This window comes from Fibroporia radiculosa (genome assembly GCF_000313525.1).
Source record: "Fibroporia radiculosa TFFH 294 genomic supercontigs, scaffold860, whole genome shotgun sequence".
NCBI classification, from domain to species: domain Eukaryota; kingdom Fungi; phylum Basidiomycota; class Agaricomycetes; order Polyporales; family Fibroporiaceae; genus Fibroporia; species Fibroporia radiculosa.
In genome coordinates this window covers 97,910-112,175 of record NW_012133245.1, presented here as the reverse complement: position 1 = coordinate 112,175, position 14,266 = coordinate 97,910, and the positions used below count along the sequence as shown (strand labels likewise).

Here is a 14,266-nt window from a genome sequence, read left to right as displayed (position 1 = left end):
ATTCCCCGAACTCGCACGTTATGTCACAATTTCCTCCAGGGCGTCTGTGCCGTCCCAGGCAGCCCAGAAGGCGTCCAGAAGCTGCTCAGGGGCGCGGTGCCACACTTCCACTGAATCATTTCGGCATAACTTGTATTGGGTATCTTGCATATTTCCGCTGGAATCCAAACCGTAATCTATTTTACTCGGAGCAAACTGTTGGCAGGGCCTCGCTAGACCGATGGCCACCCAGGCCGGAGACACTTAAGTACGTACGATCAATCTCGCTTCGAGCCCACCCATCACTCAACCATGGCTTTCCAGTCCGACCCTCACTTGCACACTCTTCAGTTCAAAGGTGAAGTCATGGACTTTGAACTCGGCCTCGAGGTCGATCATCGCAAACGGTGAGCACAGGCCCTCGCCATCTACACTCGATACCCACCATGCTCACATTGCCATTGTGTAGACGAAGGAACAGGACTACTCAGTCGTGCTTGAATTGCCATACTTCAAAGCGGAAGGTACGCACTCACTCTCACGACTGTCAGCCTGACTGCGGTCATTTACCTGAGTATACTGTTAGTGTGACCGAAAGCGGCCGTGCCAGAGATGTATACAGCTTGGCTTGGTACGTTCTCTGATGTCCGCTACTCTAGATCGCACCGTGTTGAGATACTTTTCAGACTGGGCTGTGCGTATATGAAGTCGACGACCCTTCCCTTCGGTAAGTCGAAACAACCTCTCTTGTAGGCGCATGCTAATCGTGTGAGTAGGGATGACCCCAATGTCGACGAGACAACCCGCTTACGAAATCGGATTGCGGAGCTGGAAAGCTTGGTCCGCGAGCTGCGAGGTGAGGGTCCCTCGCTGAATTTCATATGACCACTTGCTCACAAGCGTACGTACGGACACAGGCAAACCACATCCCAAATGGGCGGAACCAAACTACTGTGATGGAGATGTGAATGAGAAGTGGCACTCACGGTCGGCCAAGCGCACACAGCCGCCATATCAGAAAACGCGTCGAGATATGGAGCTAGGGCACTATGACGACTGTGTTCCGCCGCATGTGTCTCATGGTGTGAAGACTGAGCAGCCTCCTGAATTACCGCAGCAGCTATATCGCCTCACTGCCTCCTTTGGTGGCGGAGGAACAATGCCGCCCGAGAATCGCCTCGCCTCTTCCATGTACTATCGTCAGCATCCGCAACACAGTGGCCATGCAGGCCTCTCGACCTCGGCAGAGGACCCCAGCGTCTCTTATCCATCTTCATCATCCAGCTCGCCGATGGGCTACGAGCAACAACGTTTCGTTGATGGTTCTTCGCATGGTGATCAATATGCCCATGTTCACCAGTCGTATACCCAAATATCGTCTCACCGTACCAACACCCAGTCTTGCTCCTGCTCAACGAACCCAGCCGCTGCTAATCCACTCATTGGGCTGACGAGCCAGCTGCGGAATACTATCCAGCATCTACGGCAACTACCAGAGCATCACCATTCGGAGCAAGATTGCCTGATTCTCGCACGTATCTTTGAGTTGGACGATATCTTGCAGTGAGTGTCTTTCGGCCTGTCTTATAACCAGTCGACTGATTGTGTAGGATAAGTGGAGGTGAAGCAGGATATGTGGCCGAGTCCTCGTATGAAGCTTTACCAACACCAGCGGAGACCGAAATTATGTCGCCAACCTCATCATCGAGCCAGTCCAGTATGGGGAACACAATCCACGAGTGGTCGACGATGGCAGCATCCGCTGGTTATGACAACTACTTTCCCGTCTCATCTACAGAGCAGGGCGTCTACCAGAAGCCCTACCATATGGCGTAACTCTTGTTTTCTCGGCGAATTATTACACATGCCACGGGACACTGCAGATAACACGTACTAGATTTTGCTCATATATCCGACTATGTTTGGATTATTTTTTTATATTACTATCTAGCTTCGGGATTCTTCCTGTGTCAACTATGCTGTATGTGTTACGGTATACCGGTATATTATTTTCTTGTTAAGACTGTAATCACTTCACCTTACTATGTGTACACGACTGCTATCATAGTTCTACGTGAAAGCGGAAGACACGCTGGTTTTCTGCATCCGCTTTTGTCACCATACCGTTGGGAGTCAATGTCCATACGTCTCTTTCAATAAACAGCGCATCTCCATCTCTGCCAATAAGAATTACGGTGGACAGCCGAGTACCATAGAATCCAGTTTGTGGACGTCTCGATGATGGGGTTACGGCTATGGGTTCAACTTCCACAGTGTTCCGCAACGTGGAAAGGTCAACGCGACCATCACATTTCCAACTTCATAATAACAATTATCTGATCGTTAGAGTATAGCTCAAAATACGCAAGTGATGACACGACACTCACGTCAGCATGTCAAACAGCCGCTCAACTAGTTCAGGCTCATCAGAGTTCCCTGGTATGGTATTAATTATCTCTTGAAGTGCGTGAGTTCCATGTTTGACTTTCGGCCATTCGCTCGCGCCCTGACGATCGATGCCATTGGACATGCCTCCACAGCGCCTCTCTTCGCTCGAGAGATCGCGTGTGGTAATTACTCCGCCGCCTCCAGAATTTGTCACAAGCGCGGCATCCATCCGCAGCGCCCGATTTGATTGACCCTGCATCACAGGAGAGAGGAGAAGGAGATTGAAGCCGGCATACTTTGCATTCTGCGCAACGATGCGCTCGACTTCAGCCCGAAAAGCCCTTTCTGGCGTTTCTGGCATAAGGAAAGACGAAGCTAGACCGCCCCTGGAAGAGGTGTATTTCCCAGCAGGCTCCGTGATATTGGTACTGCAGGGTCCTTAGTCTCTTTCTGGGCGGAACATTCGGGAGGAGCATGTGGCGTACAGAAGGGCAACTCTCCCAGCACGACTGATACCTGCCCACGTTCCCCCCGCCAGGAGGTCTCGGCCGGACAGAACGCTCGAAGAATCATCGGAAGGATCGGTATTTACGTCGCCGAATGAATGATAATGTGCTGGAGTGGTAGGCCGAGACAGATATTCGTCTCGGTTGCTGCAGAGGATACTGGTCCGTCAAGGGGCTCAGCCTCACCGCTGATGTGTGGTCAGAGAAGGCACGCACAGAGCATATTGAGGATGTTCAAGGGACCAGAATGCGACGCACATCGAGTGATGGGACAGTCCAGAGATGTGCGAGTTGTCTATAAAAGTTGAATTCTCACACAGCCGTCAGAATACAAGAGAGTGCCGGATACCTGAGTCAATGATCATCTGCCAGCACTCACCTCAAACGGGTTGCCTTGTAATCATTCAAGAATGTCCTTGGTCGGATCTGCCTCAGATGTCACAGGCAAACATCGGCACCTCTCAGAGACGATTCGCAATGGACCGGAGGGGATGAGGCTCGTGTCCGATGCGGTAATGGCCGTCCGCAGGATGAACAGTTGTAGCACCGAGAAACAGGGCGAGTCAGGAGACTGTCTGAGTTGGAACCCAAGGACCGAGAGGAGGTGTTGATTCAACACAACGCCGTGACAGCTGAGTGGACAGAGCCCACTGATGAGAGCTGAGCGGTTTGTATCAGCCCAATAAGTCGCGCCTAGACACAGCCTCGATTTCCTGCGGAATAACGTACTAGAAGTTGATGGATGGAGGCAATACCAAAAGCGCAGAACGAAGATACCGACACCAGCTGCCGGGATTCTGCTAGAGCAATGAACGCCGCGACGTTAGTGATTATGGGCGTCTGGCTCGCGTTCGGTGTCCCTTCGTCTTGTATTCACCAAATGTATCAGTCACGCTATCCCACAGCGGAGACAATTGCCCAAGTAGCATGAAGCCCTCGTCCTTGGTCGTCGTGGACAACGGCGCACATACTATCAAAGCTGGCGTGGTCGGCACCCACGGTATTAATCCAAGGTAGGATAGCCATGCGGTCAAGCAAACATACACGCCGCTCACTTTACTCAGAATCGTTCCCAATGCTATCGTCCGTTCGAAAGGAGACAAGCAAACGTATATTGGACATGAATCAGACAAATGCAGCGACTTCTCATCTCTTCATTACCGTTTGCCGTTTGAGAAGGTACGCGCACGTTAGATAAACCATAGCTCGGAAAGAGATGCACGTCTTCATAGTATTCTAGGGGTTCCCTGTTGACTGGGATGCTCAAAAGGCCATATGGGATGGAATGTTCTCAAATGAAGTTTTGGGGGTGCGTTTCTGAACTAATATCGCCGTTAGTTCGCGCGTTCATCTGCGATCCGTGGAGGTTGACACCACCGACGCTTCCCTTCTAATAACCGAGCCTTACTTCAACCTCCCGAACATACAGGAAGTATACGACCAGTTCGTATTTGAGGAATACGATTTCCAATCCTACTATCGTTGCACTCGTCAGTGACAGTATAACCGCATCGGTGCGGTCGTTCTGATCTTCCATTCAGCTGCCTCCCTCATTCCTCATGGCAACTTGTATGGTCCACCGGGACCTGAACCGCCGGAATGTGTCATCGTGATAGACTCTGGCTTCAGTTTCACACATGTGGTTCCCATCATGAATAATTCTATCATATGGAATGCGGTCAAGAGGTGCGATCCGTCTTCGTCAACGGAAACGAGAGAGTCTCACACCCGAAGTTAGAATAGATGTTGGTGGAAAGCTCCTGACTAATCAGCTGAAGGAGCTCGCCTCTTTCCGACAGTGGAACATGATGGACGAGACGTATATTGTGAACGACATCAAGGAGTCCTGTTGTTATGTCAGCTCAAACTTCAGTAGAGACCTAGAGATCTGTCGGTACGTCTCAACCGTCTGTCGGCCGCAGAGCCTACACAATCGTACATCACCGCAGTGTCGACCCCAGACGTAATGCCATCGTGCAGGAATACATCTTGCCAGACTTCTCAATCAATCGTCCTGGGCGTGTTAGACAGCCTGGCGACACTTTAAACGATACAGCACAGGTGATGTACATGAATAACGAGAGATTCACAGTCCCAGAAATTATCTTTCGCCCCGATGATATTGGTAATTAAGCTCAATGGTTCTTTGATCACGTTCACTTATTTGGGGTGTCCACCGCCAGGATTGGAGCAGCCAGGCATCGCCCAAACAGTTGCAAGAAGCATTGCCCTTCTGCCCGAAGACCTCCAAGGCATGTTTTGGGCACACATAAGCGCCGTTGGTGGAAATACGAAGTTCCCTGGATTTATTCAGCGTCTGTAAGCTCTTCTGCACAGCTAAAGGGACTTGGCCAGTCCTAAAGAAGGATATCCTGTGCGCTCAGGATGTCTGAATTGCGCTCTTTAGCGCCTGTCGATTGTGAAGTAAACGTATACACATCAGACGAGTACGGACCTTTCCATTTCCGACTCTTACGCAGTAGCATTGACATTGTTACGTTCCTAGTCCCATCGCGGAGGCATACAGGTCCGCGATCGCACTCACAAAGAAGCCTGGTTTCACACAGCATTTCGTGACTAGAGCAGATTATCAGGAAATGGGGAGCAATGCCTGTCGAAGAAAATTCACTGACTGGAAGCCCGCTGATAAGGAGACGACCAGAGGTCGCGAACAGACAAAGCAAAAAGGAGCGGCGAGGGTCAGAGACCCCAGTGATGAACCGGATAGCCCGCCGCCCGCAAAGAAGGGGGGGAGAGGAAGGGGCCGAGGGCGTGCTGCTACCGGGCGACGAGCAACATGATATGAAAGCGTACATCTCTTGTTCTAGCCGCTATTTTCCGAACCGTGTTCATTCGGCTCTCTGGGAAGTAATCGATGAGCATTATTGTAATTTGGCAAGGAACCATGTGGTTTAGCGAGAGAAGGCGGAGGACGATGCATCTACCACTAACCCAGCTCACTCCCATGGGCCACATCACGGTGACTCAAATCCCCGGCCCGACGTGAGGCGCGAACAAGTTCTCGGACAACCGGATCTTTCACCAGACTCATCGAACACACGAGGACAACATGCTAGCTCCTGGAAGTCATAACTTTAGTATAGTTCAGCCCTTTTGTGTCTACTGTATCATACCAGCTTAGGGAAATCCCTCTCAGTCTTACTGTGTCCCACGGATAACAAGTGAACACTCACGCATTCACAAAATTATCCTCAATGACAAAGACGGTCGGATCCTCGTCTAGGTGAATTACAGCTCGCAAATCCGTCCAGATTACACGCGGGTCTTCAATTGTTGGGGACTACTACGATGAATACTGATTGTTCCGCGCAGATTTACCGTTTCCAAGCCCGACCCCTTGTTTGTCAAAGTCTTCACTGAGGAAGCGCCCCAGTTCTTCATACACGAGACCACAGTAGTTCCGTGAAGCCCCCATTTCAGTGGTCTAGAGGCTCGTGCCGATTGTCGTGCACTGCTTGGCGTCGACAAAGAGGAGAGGCTCTAACATGATCAAAGAATACCATACAGTCGGATGGCACTCGTTGGTGAGATATTATACGATGGTTCGCGACGTCGGAATGACGGGTGGATTGGCAGCACCTACGTCCTTGACCACAATTTCTCGTACAATTCGGCCGTCATCTATAAAGAACGACTTGTATTCCTCCATAAGGCCCAAGCAAATCTGCGCTTTGAGCTCTCGCTGCTTCCAGATTGGAGCGGCACAGGACTTGAGCGATGCGGTCGACGTCGAGCCTGTATTCAATATACATCCCTGGCTGGACCAGTGGACAAGAGTCGAGATTTTTCGTTTTACCTACGGGCCGAGGAGGACAGAACATGTCGAAGTTGGTAAGCTCGTCCCTGGGTGACTTTAGTTGTAAGGGTTTTTGTGGCGTACTCCGCTTCGTCCGATCCGGCGAGCTCCAAGAATCTTTCACATATGAGGAGGAAACGCCAGCTCGAACGGGGTGAGGATTCGCTTTGAAGGAAAACATTGATGGAGTAGAATGAGATGGCTCGAGAAAAGTGCTGGCAATGCAAGTGGAATACCCAGATACCCAGTGTCCTTCTCTGTTTTATGTTGTCAAGGTAGATCAAAATGAACTCATCGCGTCGTTTTTGCCTTCGGACCGATTCAGACCATTAAGCCAAGGCCAAGGCGGTACAGGCTGGTGAGCTCCGATTTTCTGATTGCCACAGGAAATGATATAAGTGACTAGGACCTCGCAGATAGATTCAACTAATCACATACAGATGTCACAATTCAGTAAAGTATACATGTGTGGCGATGGTGTGCCATAGAAATTATACCAGAGTCTCTCGCTCCATACGTCTACGTTTCCGCTCCCGCTCTTCAAAGATTAATCTTTCGGCTGCAGTCATTGGAGCCTCTCTCTTCCCAATACTTTTCTCCGAGTCTGGGACCGATATCGAGGAAGCAGCGGCCTTGAACACATTGGGTCGTTTCAGGGGATTGATGCCCGGTTTCAGGGGGTTCGCCACAAGCTTTAGCGAGTTAAGCTTCAGGCCTCCAGTCGATTCCGACGGCGGCGAACAGGTGGAAACGGGGTTCTTGGGCGCAAGAGAAAGCACAACCTTCTCTGTGCTTTCGTCCCGCTTCAAGCCTTCTTCTACAGGTGGTGGGGAATCGGATGGACCAGCTGTCGCCGCAGCGCGCTCTATTTGCTCACTGATGAGCATGCGCTCCCGCTGTTCGTCCGACATAGTCGCCCGTTCTTTCTTGAGCGACGCTTCCTGTAGAGAGCGCCGCACAAATTAACTGCCTTGCAAAAAATACAGTTAGAATAAAGCGTACCTGCTTCGCCAATGCCTTGGGACTATTATCAATCCAAGCGATGAACCACCCTTTTTCAGTCTCATCTACCCTGGCTACACCGGTCCGCCCGAGATGCTTCGCGAATTCAGTGAGCGTTACCCATCGCGTCGAATTCATATGCAGATGATTCCGATCTTGAATAAACTCTTGGTAAACAGTGTTCGCTTTGACTCGCTTGGTGCCGAACCGACGCGAGAGCAGTTGTACGAAGTCGTGCTGAAACTGCGAAGAGAAGTCGGCGATGTGCCGGCCAGCATTCTCGCCGACGACTAACATCTGGCGCAGGTGGGATTCGGATTGTGCATGACATTTGAATCCATTCTCGTCTCTGCACTGCTTCTGGCAGACTTGGCAGTACCATCGCAACCGTTGAAGGCCCTTAGCCTTCATCTTGTTTGCGAGGTACTTAGGTGTTCCGACTGTAATCATTCCAATAAGCTACCATTTGGAAGAATATACCATGCAACCAACCTTCTGCGCGAGGCATGGTGAGTCAATGATGAGGTTGCGAGTTACGATTACAGTATAAGCTGTTGCTTTATGGGTGAGTACTGAAAGCTGTAGGGTCGGCGACCGTTTTACTAATTAGCCCTGTGTTTGATGCTGACAAAGCGATGCTATGCGCTCGATTATCAAATAAGCTATCATTGGCTTAGCATTAAATATATAAGTACTTAGAGGTATAAACTCAGATTACGTGAATTCTAGTTCCGACCGATCGCTGTCAATCCCTCCGTTCGTCGGGTCAGTTCAAGTTGTTCAGCTCACCATTCCTCGTTCACACCATGCTCAGCGCCAAAGCTCTAGGGAAGCAGCGGGTTGTTGACATTGAGTCTTCCCAGGTACAGACTGCTGAGCATGTAGACAAAGACCTGGTCGTCCGCTTTATCGAAGGCATACCGGATCTCACAGTACAGGTCGCCCAGACGGACGTTGTTCGTGATATCAAGAGGAAGGTGCGTCGGCTGTACGCTTGGAGTCGTATTGGCTGATCCATTTCCAGTAGATACGCGATGCAAGACCCCAGTTGGAGGATCGACGTCTCAGATTGATTCTCTCGGGACAACTCCTCGCAGAGAATGCGCAGCTATATTCGCGCCTCGCGTCGCTGGAAACGCGCCAGCGTCGGGCTGTGTCTGGGGATGGCGAGGATGAGGGCGAGGGAACGAAAGAGCGACACGCTAGTACCATATGGCTCCATTGTTCTGTCGGACCTCAGATGACGGCAGATGAAGATGATGAGGCTCAAGTTCAGGTACGTATGGCGCTCCTGCTTGTCTACACCTAAGCGGAGCTGATCAGAAATCTACTCAGACAGCTCAATTGAAACCGCTGAGAGGTTTTGACAGACTCGCTGCAGCCGGTTTCTCCGAACAAGATATTGCGAATATCCGACTACAGTTTCACGCGCACTCTGCAGGCGACTATATTGATCAGGACTTCGAGAACGACGAAGATTGTATGCCCCCTATTTTTCCAGATACCCGAATACGTGTCCGAAAGATGACGTCTATTTTAACCAGTCGACGAGCATGCTCGCGCGCTCGAAGAGCAATGGATTGACTCATTCGACAATGGGGGTGCTTCTCTCTCCCAGACCTCTCATACGTCATCAACAGTTCTCAATGGTGTGATTATCGGATTTTTCTTTCCATTGTTTCCAGTTTTTTTCTTCCACTCTCCCAAACCAGCGGCCTTTTGGGACGATGGCACTGAACACGAAGCAATGGGTAGTGTCATATTCTCGTAAGCGTATTCCCATGTTTACTCAGCATCTAACAAGTGACACAATGCCTTGCGTCATTCATATGTAGGAGACGTATGCAGCTTGGGATCGTTGTAGGCTTCCTGCTGAACGTTATCTTTGGTATATGGACTTATCTCCTGACCACACCTTGATGTTTCGACGAAGTTGCATGGAGTAATATGTGATTGAATGCTCTGTGTCTATACTACTTGATCATAACTTTGTAGTCGGGCGGTTATATTTTATCATCCTGATGCGTCCTTTTTAGCGTTCTAATAGCAGAATTTTGGGATCGATGCTAGTAATACCTGGATCCTGTATCTGGTTTACAGATACATGTGTGAATGCTACTAGCAAAAACAGACATGAATTTTCATATAAATGGAGATGGAAGGTGTTAGTAGATAACTCAGAGACAACTCAACTCGACGCGCCGTAATGCATAACGCGTGCACGCGTCGTGTCACACCGCGTTGACAAAAATTTTGGAACTCATCCTTTCACTGATCATTGTGGCCAGTGGCCTGGCATCGTCTTGTACTTATACCCTGCTTCCCATACCCTTCTACAATTGTCTCTTCTCATCGCAATCTGTCTGCGAATCACGATAATTCCCTGAACCTTCAGACAATTGCGATGGATCTCCAAACTTTATCGAATCTTTTCGCGACTACCTACAATCCTGATCCAAATGTCCAAAAGGCAGGAGAACTCCAGATCCGCAAGGTATGGTACACATACACTCTGTGGACCCGCCGTTATACTATGTACAGGTTGGTGGCCAAGAAGGCATGGTCACCGCTCTCCTCCAAATTATAGGGAGCGACAATGTTGAGCTGTGCGTTCTTGATCTATTTTCTTGGGACGCGTCTCATATATGTCTTGAAATCGATATCGTTAGTGCAACTCGTCAAGCTGGTGCAGTATACTTGAAAAATCGCGTGCATACATCCTACTTTGTTGATCCTGCGGCTCAGCGAGCAGATCAAGTCCCGATAGCACTCTCAGATCGCAATGCACTCAAAGCGTCTCTTCTCTCGTTGCTATCTGCATCACCGTCCTCGCTGATCACGGTTCAACTTGCGAGTACGCTGAAGAACATCGTCGCCCGTGATTTTCCCGATCAATGGCCAACACTCCTGGACGAAGTGAAGCGGCTTCTGGCAAGTGGGGAAATCAAGGAGGTATCTGCTGGGTGCGTTGCCGCTCTTGAAATGGTCAGGGCTTTCCGGTAAGTTTGTGTGAGTGTAACCTATCCCCAATCATTTACGCATGCAATCGTTAGTTTTCGTCAAAATAATGACATACTTCCTCGCCTCGTATCGGAGTTGTTCCCTACTTTGGTGAACATTGCCACCCAGCTTTTGACCACACCTCCTGCGAATGCGTCTGGCGAGATCCCCTTTATGCTCCATCAGATTTTGAAGACTTACAAGACGAGTATCGTTCTCCACTTGAGCGCTCACCAGCAGAGTCCAGAAAGCCTCGTGCCCTGGGGTCGCCTCCTATTCCAAGTGGTCAATTTGCAGATACCCGCTGGCGCCGTGCCTGAGGACGAAGATGATAGGGAGCGCAGCGAGTGGTGGAAAGCGAAGAAGTGGGCGTATGGCATTCTTGGACGCCTATTCCACCGTTTTGGAAATCCATCACAGCTCCCCAGCTCAATGAAGGACGACTACAACCAGTTTTCGCAACATTTCGTGACAACGTTCGCGCCGGAGATCTTCAAAATCTATCTCCAGCAAGTCGAGTTATATGTGTCAGGACAATCCTGGCTATCGAAGAAGTGCCAGTACCAAATTTTTACGTTCTTCACGGAATGGTGCTTTTTCTCGCCTTGCAGAATCGGTCGCTCGATTGACTGGCCGTTAATTATAGCGTAAAACCTAAGTCGACGTGGGCTATGCTCAAGCCACACTTTGAAACCCTCGTGTCTTCATACGTGTTCCCTCAGCTATCTTTCACGCCCGCTAAGAAAGAACAGTGGGACATGGACCCAGTCGACTACGTTCGTACTGCTATCGGTGCGTGGGAGTACCTTTGATATTTCAGTCCCAAAATTATGGCTGAGTCGGTTCTTAGATGAGTACGAGAACTATGATACACCGGTTTCAGCTGCCACTTCTTTCTTGTTCTCGCTTGCTAGCAATAGGACGAAGGCAACGTTCCTCCCGATTCTCGGATTCATTAATCGGGTCCTGCAGTCGTCAGTTTGCATTTTATTACAAGAGGACGTTACCTGACCCAGTTAACAGAAAACCTGCGTCTCCTCAACGTTTCGGCGCATTGAACATGACTGCTGCTCTGGGTCACTACATCATGCGCCATCCCGACGTTAAGGATAATATGGAGCAATTTATGATTCAACACGTGCTTCCTGAATTTACAAGCTCAGAGCCATATATGCGAGCAATTGTATGTTCGGTCCTCCCTTTTTGTCAACTGTCGCTGATATTAGTGCTCTAGGCTTGTGAGGTCCTCGGGACGATCGAAAAGTCTAACATGAAATGGAACAGTGATGAGGTATGCATGTAATATGTGAACTTGGACCAGTTGTGACTAGAGATCGTAGATCCTGAGCCAACATTTCACGGCTATTACCCTTTGTATCGATGACCCTGAACTGCCCGTACGTATCCAAGCAAGCTTGGCTTTGACCGAAATGGTCACCATGCACAGCACTGGTATGATTTCACAGCAGAGCTTCGATTGGCGAGCTGATTTTTTGCGCAGTGAAGGCTGCTGTGTCACCACAAGTCGGCAAGGTTATCCAAAGTTTGTGCTTTCCGTTATTCTACGCACGCAGCATACCGATCGCGCATTTGTTGTCAGCCTTGCTGAAATTATCAGAGGAGACGGACCTAGACATTTTGAACACATGCATGGAGACCATGGTGGAGCAATATCATAACGAACTACTACCTGTTGCTGCCGAACTCACGGCCCGTCTGGTAAGCACCATTATATCGGGACTGGTAATGAGACGCCCACATCCAAGTTGTAGTGTGAAACTTACTCCCGCTTGGCGCGCGAAAGTATGGCTGCTGACGAGGCCGGCGGACGAGAGGTTGATCTTGATACCCTCATGGACAACGACACGGGCGAGGATAAGACTTTCGCTGCGATGGGCGTTGCGAAGACTATCGGGACGGTATGCTCTACTATCTGCCTTGCGTGTCTTGGCTCACTGACATCGTACAGATTGTCTCTTCCGTGGATTCGTCCCCTGAGATACTTGCACAAATTCAAGAGATTATCATACCAATTGTCGTCCAGACCCTTGACAGCAAATTGCTTGGTGAGTAATATGCTCATTGTTGACGGATGCCGCTAAATTCCATATAGACCTGTTCGACAACATGTATGATCTAGTCGACAGTCTTACCTTCAAATTGCGCAGTATCTCTCCCAACATGTGGCCTGTATTCGAGTTGACGTACAAGATGTTTAAGTCGGATGCTATTGACTTTCTGGATGGTCAGTTTGATGTGCTGCTATCGCTTAGATCCCTGTGACTGAGAGAATGCCGACAGAAATGTTACCAAGTTTGGACAACTTCATCTCGTACGGTATCGATGTCTTCAAGGCTCGCCCGGATTATAGGCAGATGATCGTCGACATCTACACTACGTCTGTTAATAGCGAACATCTTGGTGAAAATGATGCGGTAAACGGGTCCAAGCTAGCCGAATCTTTGATGCTGAACTTGCGCGGTCATATCGACGATGTGAGTCTGCCACTATCCTAGTAGTACCTGAATTTGACCTCCTTCCGAATAGTCACTGCAAACTATCATCGTTACCGCATTGAACACAATGGATGCAGCTGATACCGCTGGATTGCGACTTGCGAATCTCGAGGTCCTCATTAATGCTGTCTTGTATAACCCTGGCGCCTCGCTTCACCTGATAGAGTCTTTCCGTACTGGAACAGCGCGTGCATTTTTCGACAAATGGTTCGAAGCTATCAATACCGACGCTCGACTACCCCGTGTACACGACAAGAAGCTCAGTATTATGACTATATGCGCGCTCCTTGAGATGGACCCCGCCCAGATCCCGGATTCCGTCAAGGAGGGCTGGTCAGGTATCGTGGCAGGCGCGTTGAAACTGTTCAAGGACCTCCCCAGGGCTGTTGCAGGTTTGTCTCAAAACACTTTGTTGGCTTCAGAAAGCCTTCATTTCTCACCCTGTATCATAGCACGCAAGGAAATGGAGGAAGCTTTCCAAGCAGAGTCTGACTCTGACACCGACGCGGATGAGTCCAAGATCTTCAACTTGAACGAAGATGATGGTAAGGAACAATCTCATCCACTCCTACCGCCTTCTCATGGCCATAATCACAGAGGACGTCTGGGACGAGGATTCTGCATACTTGGAGATGCTCGCGAACGAGGTACGCGACTGTCCCTAGCTCCCGGCCGCTTCGTCGCTCACTATTGCGATTTCAGGGTGCCCGTTTGCGCGAAAAGTCTGAGAGGCAGGCGGCAGGCGACGACGTGTCCGACGTATCCGAAGATTCGGACATAGACGAGGAGCTCGGGTACCTTAGCCCGCTGGACCCTGTCGACCCATACGTTACCTTCAAAAATGCGCTGACTGGTACGTAAACGCCCCTTGGGTGTACGTAGTTAGATTTCGCTGATCGTCCTCCCCTCTAGCGTTCCAAATGAAAAATGCACCTGTCTACCAGATCGCAACCACGTCGCTCACCCCTGAGCAGCAGACATTGCTCATGGAGGTAATGCGCATTGCGGAAGAGAAGAGTGTCGAGTCTCGGGGTGCACAATAATGTTGACACTGGATA

General features: G+C 49.9%; 6 protein-coding genes across 6 annotated transcripts; 4 read left to right on the top strand and 2 right to left on the bottom strand.

Annotated features, from left to right (window-relative positions):
* Positions 1-291: 291 nt before the first annotated feature.
* Positions 292-1,815, top strand: FIBRA_01765 (uncharacterized protein; the record flags this gene model as incomplete). The annotated part of the gene is made up of 7 exons (XM_012323636.1): positions 292-386; positions 449-503; positions 566-610; positions 666-706; positions 756-835; positions 897-1,542; positions 1,596-1,815. The coding sequence occupies 7 exons, from the start codon at positions 292-294 to the stop codon at positions 1,813-1,815; spliced, it is 1,182 nt and encodes a 393-aa protein (XP_012179026.1).
* A 547-nt stretch (positions 1,816-2,362) lies between these two features.
* On the bottom strand, positions 2,363-3,133 carry FIBRA_01764 (uncharacterized protein; the record flags this gene model as incomplete). Its single annotated transcript, XM_012323635.1, has 3 exons — positions 2,363-2,795; positions 2,853-3,032; positions 3,090-3,133. The coding sequence occupies 3 exons, from the start codon at positions 3,131-3,133 to the stop codon at positions 2,363-2,365; spliced, it is 657 nt and encodes a 218-aa protein (XP_012179025.1).
* A 667-nt stretch (positions 3,134-3,800) lies between these two features.
* Positions 3,801-5,196, top strand: FIBRA_01763 (uncharacterized protein; the record flags this gene model as incomplete). Its single annotated transcript, XM_012323634.1, has 8 exons — positions 3,801-3,886; positions 3,938-4,052; positions 4,114-4,182; positions 4,240-4,363; positions 4,415-4,559; positions 4,612-4,767; positions 4,823-4,998; positions 5,057-5,196. 8 exons carry the CDS (start codon positions 3,801-3,803, stop codon positions 5,194-5,196), a joined length of 1,011 nt encoding a protein of 336 aa, XP_012179024.1.
* A 1,985-nt stretch (positions 5,197-7,181) lies between these two features.
* Positions 7,182-8,200, bottom strand: FIBRA_01762 (uncharacterized protein; the record flags this gene model as incomplete). The annotated part of the gene is made up of 3 exons (XM_012323633.1): positions 7,182-7,631; positions 7,693-8,132; positions 8,185-8,200. The coding sequence occupies 3 exons, from the start codon at positions 8,198-8,200 to the stop codon at positions 7,182-7,184; spliced, it is 906 nt and encodes a 301-aa protein (XP_012179023.1).
* Positions 8,201-8,498: 298 nt separating this feature from the next.
* On the top strand, positions 8,499-9,463 carry FIBRA_01761 (uncharacterized protein; the record flags this gene model as incomplete). Its single annotated transcript, XM_012323632.1, has 4 exons — positions 8,499-8,669; positions 8,720-8,968; positions 9,028-9,172; positions 9,237-9,463. 4 exons carry the CDS (start codon positions 8,499-8,501, stop codon positions 9,461-9,463), a joined length of 792 nt encoding a protein of 263 aa, XP_012179022.1.
* Positions 9,464-10,096: 633 nt separating this feature from the next.
* Positions 10,097-14,251, top strand: FIBRA_01760 (uncharacterized protein; the record flags this gene model as incomplete). Its single annotated transcript, XM_012323631.1, has 20 exons — positions 10,097-10,186; positions 10,234-10,298; positions 10,362-10,691; positions 10,746-11,282; positions 11,339-11,484; positions 11,543-11,666; positions 11,716-11,875; positions 11,927-11,983; positions 12,033-12,144; positions 12,194-12,235; positions 12,293-12,411; positions 12,465-12,611; positions 12,662-12,758; positions 12,806-12,937; positions 12,994-13,187; positions 13,240-13,600; positions 13,661-13,753; positions 13,806-13,855; positions 13,911-14,061; positions 14,121-14,251. The coding sequence occupies 20 exons, from the start codon at positions 10,097-10,099 to the stop codon at positions 14,249-14,251; spliced, it is 3,138 nt and encodes a 1,045-aa protein (XP_012179021.1).
* Positions 14,252-14,266: the final 15 nt, after the last annotated feature.